This window comes from Nothobranchius furzeri, chromosome 2, assembly GCF_043380555.1.
Source record: "Nothobranchius furzeri strain GRZ-AD chromosome 2, NfurGRZ-RIMD1, whole genome shotgun sequence".
NCBI classification, from domain to species: Eukaryota; Metazoa; Chordata; class Actinopteri; order Cyprinodontiformes; family Nothobranchiidae; genus Nothobranchius; species Nothobranchius furzeri.
The window spans coordinates 28,246,432-28,256,119 of record NC_091742.1 but is presented as its reverse complement, the minus strand read 5'-3'; the positions used below and the strand labels follow the sequence as shown (position 1 = coordinate 28,256,119).

The 9,688-nt window shown below is 45.7% G+C and overlaps 1 protein-coding gene across 2 annotated transcripts in view; it reads right to left on the bottom strand.

Moving 5' to 3' along the window:
• The window catches only part of LOC107396024 (tyrosine-protein kinase Fyn), a 63,565-nt gene that overhangs the window by 10,894 nt on the left and 42,983 nt on the right, over positions 1-9,688 (bottom strand). For both annotated transcript variants that reach the window (XM_054734057.2, XM_054734056.2), the window contains exons 4-7: positions 8,520-8,618; positions 6,184-6,287; positions 5,911-6,060; positions 406-561 (exon numbers count right to left, since the gene is read on the bottom strand). In XM_054734057.2, the coding sequence (XP_054590032.2) occupies positions 406-561; positions 5,911-6,060; positions 6,184-6,287; positions 8,520-8,618 (509 nt within the window). The remainder of the gene's footprint in view (positions 1-405; positions 562-5,910; positions 6,061-6,183; positions 6,288-8,519; positions 8,619-9,688) is intronic.

Sequence of the window (9,688 nt, the reverse complement as noted above, 5' to 3'; positions counted from 1 at the left end):
GGAGCACTCAGGGAGGATGAGGTGCATCAAGCCAGTTGTAAAGCGGACCTGGTGTAGGCGGCGGCTGAGGAGAGGGTGGCTTGGGCTGCTTGTCTGGTTAAGGTGCTGACCACAAGGCATGGGGTACATTACAGACCGCTTCCGTTATTTAATTGTTCAACAAATGTTCATTGAGGTATTTTTCTCCCAAAGTAAAACTTTTATGAACTGTGTACTGCAGCTTTGCTTCCAAGTTTTCAGTTCAGTTGATTTATTTATTTATTTAGCGCCAAATCACGACGAGAGTCGTCGCAGGGCACTTCACACAGTAAACCTCCCAGTGCAGCAACACATTTCACAGTTTAGGGGGATAAATGATTTACTCCATAGTTTCAAGCAAATGGGTGATTTTGATCGTTTCCTTACCGTAAAACACTTCAGCAAAACATCCTGAGCCCAGCTTTACTTCCATTTGGAGCGCATCTCTGCTGATCTCCCAGGCATCACGACTCAAGCCAACCGTTTCAGGAATGTAGTTCACACACACGCCCGTTAACGTAAAGCACAAACCATCTGCACTCTCTACAAAGGGAAGGCACAGGGGTTAACTCTGGGGGAAAGAGCATGCACCAAGGCTACTATGGAAGAAGGCAGAGTCTCCTGACACCTGATGTTCCCCAGGTTCTCTTGGAAGGAAAGGGGGATTCCAGAAGGAACTCCGAGACAGTTTTTCACCCTGTCTCATTCCAGGAAGGGCTCTTTGCTTATATTTTGGAGTGTGTCAGGTGTCTCTGCCCTCACTAGTATTCCCAAGATGCACGATGAGCTGCAACGACTTTCAATTCAAATTCAAAAATACTTTATTAATCCCAGAGGGAAAAAAAAACTTCCGTGGGATCTCCCATTCATCTTTGGTTTTCAGAGATGGGTCAGCGAGGTGGGCCGTCGCCCTGTAGCAGGGAACCACTAAGCAACAGCAGTGACCTGTGGCTCGGTCTGTAAATGCCACACAGCAACACAGAGAAGAGCACAAGGGAGAGACGTCCCGAAGGTTAAAGAAGTTAGACGATACAAGGTCAAAGATGGAAGGCGGCGGCGTGAACATAGACAAGAAATGAGAGGAAAACTGGATTTAGGACCCACAGGCCGACTCCGTATCAGGGAATGAGACACCAGGAAGTAGCACATATAAATGGTAAATGGCCTGTATTTGATATAGCACCTTCTAGAATCCTGGAACCCCCCAAGGCGCTTTACAACACAATCAGTCATTCACCCACTCACACATTCACACCCTGGTGGTGATGAGCTACACTGTAGCCACAGCTGCCCTCGGGCACACTGACAGAGGCGAGTTTATCGTACTCAGGCCCCGCCGGTCCCTCCAACCACCGCCAGCAGGCACGGGGGGTTAAGTGTGTTGCCCAAGGACACAACGACAGCAACAAACCGAGCTGGGCTCGAACCTGCAACCTTCCAATTACCGGGCGAGCACTTAACTCCTGGGCCACCGTCGCCCCATGAAGAAAGAAAAAGCTATGAAGAGGTGGTGGAACTGCACTTTTCCTGAGAAAACCCTGAACGACACAAAGACACTCGGTGTTACTACACATGGTTCTCATCTGTCTCTCTCCGCGCAGGTAGAACAGATAAACCATATTCTTTAACCATGTCTCGCATTCCTTGTGAGGACCGTCATTGAGTTCCATTCATTTGAGTGACTGGATTGTGCCTAACCCTAACCAGTCTCCTCATAACCCTAACCCTAACTCACAACCCTAACCCTAACCAGTCTCCTCATAACCCTAACCCTAACTCACAACCCTAACCCTAACCAGTCTCCTCATAACCCTAACCCTAACCAGCCTACTCACAACCCTAACCTTAACTAAAACTGTATTCACACCATGCCTCTAAAACTAACCAGTAGAGCTCTGGGACATTGTCCCAAAGTGAGGACATTAGTAGCAAAATGGCCTCACTTTGATGTATAGACGGTACACACACACACACACACACACTGACGAAACCTCTAAAATGACTGAATCTCAAGTTACACACATGATATGTCTTTTCTGATAAGTTGTCCAACATTTTGAGGACAAAGTAGTTCCTCAGGGCATGAAATTCTGGGTTCCTATCCAAGTCTCAACTTCTCACTGTTGAACTTTGCTTTGACTTAAAAACCACTCGTGCCGGGACTCCAAAAACATTACCAGTGATTAATATAAGACTGAACACAAAACATAGTCCCCCTCTCCCTTTGGTGTATGCACTTCACCCAACTTGCCTGTGTTAGTGGTGGTCAGAGGGGCCGACGGCACCAAAATGGCAGCCTCGCCTCTGTCAGACCTCCCCAGGGCGGCTGTGGCTACAAGTAGCTTACCATCACTAGCAGTGTGTGAATGTGAGAGTGTGTGAAAGCGTCTTTGGGTGTCTAGAAAAGCGCTCTATAAGTTCAATGCATTATTATTATTATTATAGAGAGCACACACTAATCTGAAGAGCAGCAGCTTATGTAAAACCGGTTCAGCTCTTACAAGACTTTAAGGCCAAAACAAAGCAAGAACCTGCACATTCACAAGCCCTGAACAGAGTTAAGGTTGTGGGTGAAGAGAAGTTCTTATGCTGACACCATCTGAAGAGTAATAAGTTGCAGAAGAATGGTTAGCGTACGATGAAACAAAGACATCTGGAGTCTTAAAGAGCAGTAAGTCAGTGTGTTAACTGGAGCAGGTGATGGGCATTGTTCATCTGAGAAGTAGGGCCTACAGCAAAGAAGCAGACCTCCATCTGCATTTCTGCTTCATTCAGAAACAAAAACAAACGATTAGAGCAGGTTTGCCAGTTAACGACCAAGTATCAGAAAATAACAGAAATCACGGCTCACTCCGGGTGTCATGCAGGCTGAAAATGAAAACAGTGTAACGTGATGAAGGAGCCATTTCTCCGGGTTATTATCCTCTAACCACTGCTCCCTTTTGACACGGCGCCAGAGTGCATGAAACAGCCTCAAGGTCATGCATTCGCTTCTAAACTGTTTACGTTCCAGCAATGAAGACAGAAGAATGAACTCTTTTCTTTTAATTAATCAAAGAACTCTATTTTAATAAAGCTAATCCATCAAAGTGTTAGTCAAATAATAACCATGTGACCGATCTGTGAAATCACAATATTATGATTATGTTTTAATAAGTAAATGACTTATTCTAGTCACTGATGCATTAAGGAAAATAATCACATGACACATTGCTGTGCTGGTCCAATCAGAACCTTCACGTCTGAAGCGTGGCGAGTCTCTGTGGTGTTTATTTAATCTGTCAGCTGTGATTCGTCCAGAATCATAAACACCCAGATTAATAAAACAGTGCAACGCCATCTTAAGCCAGATCTCAAGATCCCCTGAAGTTCATCGCATGCTAAGTGAAGTACTGACCGGCCATCTATGCTTCCCTTTTTAAGCTAGAACTGCCAAGCTGGGAAATCCTGTCGTTATCAATCAGAATAAAAGCTGAACTCCCGGACCCAAGGAGGGTCCCGTTTGATGCTGTGAAACACCCGTCGCTTTTTACCTGGAGACTATCCAAAGACTGGTTTGTCGTGCTGAGGACGCTGTTTCATCGGCTCCAGTACCAGAGGAGGGTCGTGGACCTGGCATCCGGATCTGTACGCGAGCCTCACTGAAGGGTATGTGGATGCGACACACGACGTCATGTTTTTTTATGACCACGGTTCAAACGTTGATCAGTTAGGAGCAAAACATCATCTCCCACTCAGACTCGCTTCTCCAGAACGGAGGTTCTGAACTGACATCGCACCAACACACACTCCACCTCACATTTCAAGCCACAAACATCCATCACTAGAGAGTTAGTTCTGTTAAACTGTTTAAAATCATTTAGATAATAAATGTTCTTAAACGTTTGAACGTCTCTCTCTCTCTCCTCTTGTCTCTCAGTTCATGCAAAGTGTTTAATTTCCCTGTAATCAAAAGAACCACTCTTCTGATTTAAACAGCCCAGTGTCCATTAGAATGGGGTCCATACTCGATATGGACCTTTAATGTCTATGGTCATTAATTAAACTGTAAATCTTTAACACTACAACAGTCTCCTACATCTGGATGCATTAGCTTCTCTAGGATTAGAAAATCCTGACAGATCTACGTCACACTGTCACTAACATCCATGGGCTCACCCATCTGGACTCACGACGGGAAAGGCTGTTGTTGGTTTAGTCCAGGAAGCAGCAGAGAACATCCGGCTAGTAGAAGCTAACCATTAGCATTAGCAACTTCACCACACAGCAGAACCCCTTGAGGGAGTGATCCCAACTCCCTTCTCAGGGGCCAACATGTTTTAGTTGTTTCCCTAATTCAATGCACTTCAGCTATTTAGCAGCCCACCAGCCTCTACACGTTACATGCACGTATATCACCCGCTGATTAAAATCAGGTGTGTTGAAAACAGCTAAACATGCTGAACACTGGTCGTCGGGGAAGGAAGTTGGGGATCACTGCCTTCAGGACTGGGATGTTTGTGGAGATCAGGGGCCTCATTGATCAGCCATACTCACACACAGATCTGTGCGTAGGAACTAGTGTGAGCATTGTGTGGTATTCAGCATGTTGTACCTGTGTGTGGAAATGTTCCTAAACAAAAGAAAACTTCAGACCGTGTGAAGGAACAGCATCTAGTGGTGGAACAGAGGAACCGCAACACCGAAGGTCTCAGTCCATGGATGGATGGATGGATGGATGGATGGATGGATGGATGGATGGATGGACGGATGGATGGATGGATGGATGGATGGATGGTATCTCATAGAAAATGTTGATTCTGAAAGGAAACTAAAGGTTTTCTGACAGGTGTACTCATTTATGTTGAGCACTGGAATTGCCGGCCGGAGCTTGGCAGTGACTCCCCACGTGATCATGACACCTCTCTTTGTTGCCCCAAGGAGCAATTGCCATTTATAAGACAGACAATTATCGCAACATTACTAGCAAAGGTGGAACGAACGCTGCAAAATGTGCACCTCGTCGTGCCGGCATGGCGCGCTTATGAGACACGTCGTTGTGATAAAATTTCGCTGATTTGCCGGCACAGTGTGTCTTGTAAAATGGCTCATAAATGTAAAGTGCGTGTGTGTGTGTGTGTGTGTGTGTGTGTGTGTGTGTGTGTGTGTGTGTGTGTGTGAGACGTAGATCTGTCAGGCTTTTCTAATCCTAGCGTTTCACCGCTCCTACTGCAGGAGACAGGTGTAGGAGACTATTTTCATGTTCAGCCTGCATGAAACGCTCAGAGTGACCCGTTAGAATCCGAAATAATTTAACAAATAAAATAAATTATGTTTTTTCAGTGTTTCACACCTTTATTATTCAAAAAAGTATTTTAAAAATAAACGTCGCAAATGACTTGTTAGGATTTTTTTTCTCAAACGTTCCAACAGAAAAATGAAGTCAAATGCGACAAAATCACAAAACTCTAAACTGTTTGAACTGAAGTGAAAAATTTGAATCTGGAAAAAAAAAAATAATCAGCTTCTTTCCTGCTCTCCTGATACAATAATCAACAGTTCGTGTTTCTCTTTTGGTCGCAGAAGGGACGTGTTGCTTCAGGGGTGAAGGAGGGCTGGTGAAACGATTCTTTGCTGTGTTTTGGTTGATCATCATGAATGAAGGTTAGGACTTTATCCGGCTTCTGTCCTTTCTGCTGGGCTGCACTCACACGCCGCTTATACCGTGTACTACTACAGTGGATTTTACTGAAGTATACCCTGATACAGTTTCTTGCCTAAGCACGCCTTACTATAGTAAGCATGGCTTAGCATGGTCCAACAAAAAGACAAACATACCGAAACGTTAAGCGTAGTTCTTGTCAACTGGCCAAACTATTACAGAATATTGACAGTAGCGCTGAATCTCTGTACCTGAGTAGTGCTGAACCAGCTGTTGCAGTGTTTCAAACTGTGCCCTGGTGGTGATGTAACAGCCACCACTGTCCAGCTTGCGGATCTTATAGTGCTTAACATGATCGCCTCTCACACCATCCCAGTCCCGTATCGACAAGGAGAAGGCTTCTGGACACACACATCACAGGTGGGGTTATGAAACACCTGTCACTCAGTCACCACCATGACCACGACAGCCAGACGGCGACAGCGATCGCCTACAGCAAACAAAGTTGTCACTGGTTTCCATACCCTTTGTGGTTTCACTCTCTCGGATGAGATAGGTGCCTCGAGGGTTGCCAGCAGCCAGTAGCTGTCTCTCTGCGTCTTTTCGGCCCAGTTTACCAAAGTACCAGCTGAAGGGACACGAGAAAATCTGTTGGCTTCACATTTACCTGCCAGGTCAAACCACCCAGCAAGCACGTATAGATACACTTCGTGGCCCTCAAATCAAGTTCATGCCCCCCCAGCAGGTTTGGGTCAAGTGCACACGCAGAAGACCCGTTTGTCGTGAATGTCTTGCTGGTTGTTGAGTACTTCTACATCAGCTCTTCTGTGAGAACACTCTTTTAAAATGATGGATACAACGTCCCTCTGTATTTAGATCACTGTCTCAGTTACGGTGCCAGCCCTCCCACTAAATACAGCCAGCTCCATAAATACTGGGACAGCGACACAAAGCTAACATGTTTGGCTCTAAACACCACAGTAGCCTAGTGAACTAGACCAAATTCTTGCTTTGCAAAGTTTGGTCTAGGCATGCTCCATTGGAACCTCCGCAGCTCCTACCAGGACTCTGGCTAGCCAATCACAGTTCTCTAGAGGGGTTTCAAACACATAAAGAGCTGTGATTGGTCCATAATGGTGGGCCAATCATAGTGCTCTATCTGCTTAGTGAACAAATCACAGAGCTTTATCCGCTTTGTGGGCCAATCAGGACACTCTATATGCCTGGTGGGTGGGATGATGCAACAGAGTGAAACAAGAGTATGTCGCATTCATCGTCCAGTGGAATGCGGAGATCATTTGAAAGACAACGGTAGAACCCGCCCCACAACCGAGAGCCGCCAATGGAGCGTGGCCAGCTTGCCAGGCTACCACCACAATGGATAACCAAAAGGAACAAGATGTGCTTTAACTGCAGACTGTCAGCTTTTATTTGAGGGTATTTGCATCCAAATCCGGTGAACGGTGTAGGAATTACAACAGTTTGCATGTGTGCCTCCCACTTGTTAAGTATTACCCCAGATTTGGATGATCATTTGTGTTTTGTACTTATTCTATTTATTAATTCCAGTCCAGAGAGCTATTTTCTTTAATAAACTCCCTTTTAAGAGACGTAATTTGGTTGTTTCCTTTCACAGTTAATTTTCTTTACTCCCTCGTTAAACATCGTATTCCTAGTCGAGCTGAGGGACGTGAAAATGAAGGTGGAAAAATCTGGATGACTCTAAAGTTTCTGCTGCTAAATTCAGGCTACTCAAGTGATCGTGTTTGGAACAGAACCTCAGAAAAGGGAACTGCACTAGAGCAGCCTCTGTGAGCAAAATAAAGAACCTCGGGGTTCATTTTGACCAGGACATGCCACTCAAACCCCCCGTTAAACAAGTCTGCTGGATTTCAGCTGTTAACTTTATTTTCTACAGAAGAAGAAGCTACAACTATGTTCTGCTGAGCTGTGGTGGCCTCATGGAGGGGGCCATCGTCTAGCACACTGCTGCTAACCACTAAAACATTCTCCCTCTCCTGATAATAACTTTTTGCTTTCCTTGACGTTGGATGTGCTACTACTAGTTTACCCGTTTAATTATAGATTCACTAGGAAAAATACAATAAAGTTTATCTTTCACCAAATAGAATATATACTAAGAAATCACAATGTAACCATAGAAACGTGTGTGTGTGTGTGTGTGTGTGTGTGTGTGTGTGTGTGTGTGTGTGTGTGTGTGTGTGTGTGTGTGTGTGTGTGTGTGTGTGCTCTGTCTTCTCGATCCCCAGTGAGTCGTGGAGGATGGCTGCTTATACTGAGCCAGGATTCTCTGGAGGTTTCTTCCTGTTAAAAGGGAGTTTTCCTCTCCACTGTCGCTGCATACTTGCTTAGTATGAGGATTGCTGTAAACACACTGACTCTAGTCAGTGACTCGATGCAACCTGCTGGGTTCCTTATATAGGAAACTTGTTACTGATTGGCTTAATGACCTGACCTGTGTTGGGATGTTTATTATGTGCAGGTCATCGAGACGACTCTGGTCGTGACTTGGCGCTTTATAAATAAACTTGAACTGAATTAGCACCAGCATGTCCGGGACACCACTCAAGTTAGTGCTCACATTTGGCTCATCTACTTTAATTTTAAATATTGGAGATGGAATAACTGGTAGTTTCCGCCCATCTTCAGCACCGCCTGAAACTCAGTAACCTCTATGAAAAGCTTCAGTCTGGTTCTCGCTCTACACACAGCACAGAAACGACCCGTCAGTCACCGTGACCTGATGCCATCTGAAGCAGATGTCCCTTCTTTTCTCATCCTGCTGGATCTATCTGATGCGAATGCCACGTCTGTCATCTGGTGACCGCCACACACTTACTCTTCAGCCTGGATGGAGTCCACTGGAGCCACATAGTTACTGGGGATGTAACCACTGCCACCAGTGGTGAGCGAGTGAGCGTCCCACCAGTCTCCTTCACTGAGAATCACACAGAAGAAACAACGGACATCAAGACACCTACAGAATGCATCTCAAAGAACGTGACTGGGGTGGTCAGAACCCCTTCATCGGTTCTAGTTTTAATAGAAGTATAACGCGTGTAATCCAGGGCGTAAGGCAAGGTGGATTAGTAAAGAGCTCTTTTAGCCCCGTTGACTTTCTCCGTTCCTCCGTGGACCCATAAGCCAACCTGAAAAGGAGAAGACCTAGGCTCCCTATGGGGGCATTTTAATACAGTTTTCTTATATTGGTACCTACCCAATGTTTTCACTCAGTCCCAAAGAGGTCCAGAGTTCTGACACCCAGCCCTGGGGGTCAGCCAGCCTGTCTCATGGTCTGCTGAGATGTTCTGTGTTTCTCCTCTGCTGGAGGTCTGTTATGTTTACCGCTCTGAACTTGAGACAGTTCTCCACACCTTCATCTCCTCACGCTTAGACTACTGTAACTCTCTTTTCACGTGTCTGAGCAGAACCTCCCTGAACCGTCTACAGGTGGTTCAGAACGCCTGTGCTCGGCTTCTGACCAAGTCCTCCAAACACACCCACATCACCCCGCTTCTCCTCCAGCTTCACTGGCTGCCAGTCAACTTCAGGGTTCATTTCAACATCCTGGTTCTGGTCTATAGGGCCTTACATGGACAAGCACCATCTTACATTGGTGATCTTCTTAGTCCCTACACCCCCAGCAGGTCCCTGAGGTCCAGTGATCAAAGCCTACTGGTTGTGCAGCACCAGGCTAAAGGTCAAAGGTGACAGATCATCTGCTGCTGTGGCCCCCAGACTCTGGACCTCTCTCCCCCTGAGCCTGAGATCAGTGGACTCAGTGGTCTCCTTTAAAAAGCAGCTGAAGACTCACTTGTTCAAGCTGGCTTTTGTATGACCTTCTTCACCTCTCTCTCTTTATTCTGCTCTCCCCACCTATTCCACCTTCCTCAGGATCCACTGGTTTCCCTCTTTCCTGTTCACTCTCTCTCTTTCTTAACATTTTTAATCACATTTGTCTCTTTTTTGCTCATTAAAAATATATTTTTAACCATTTTCTAAATTATT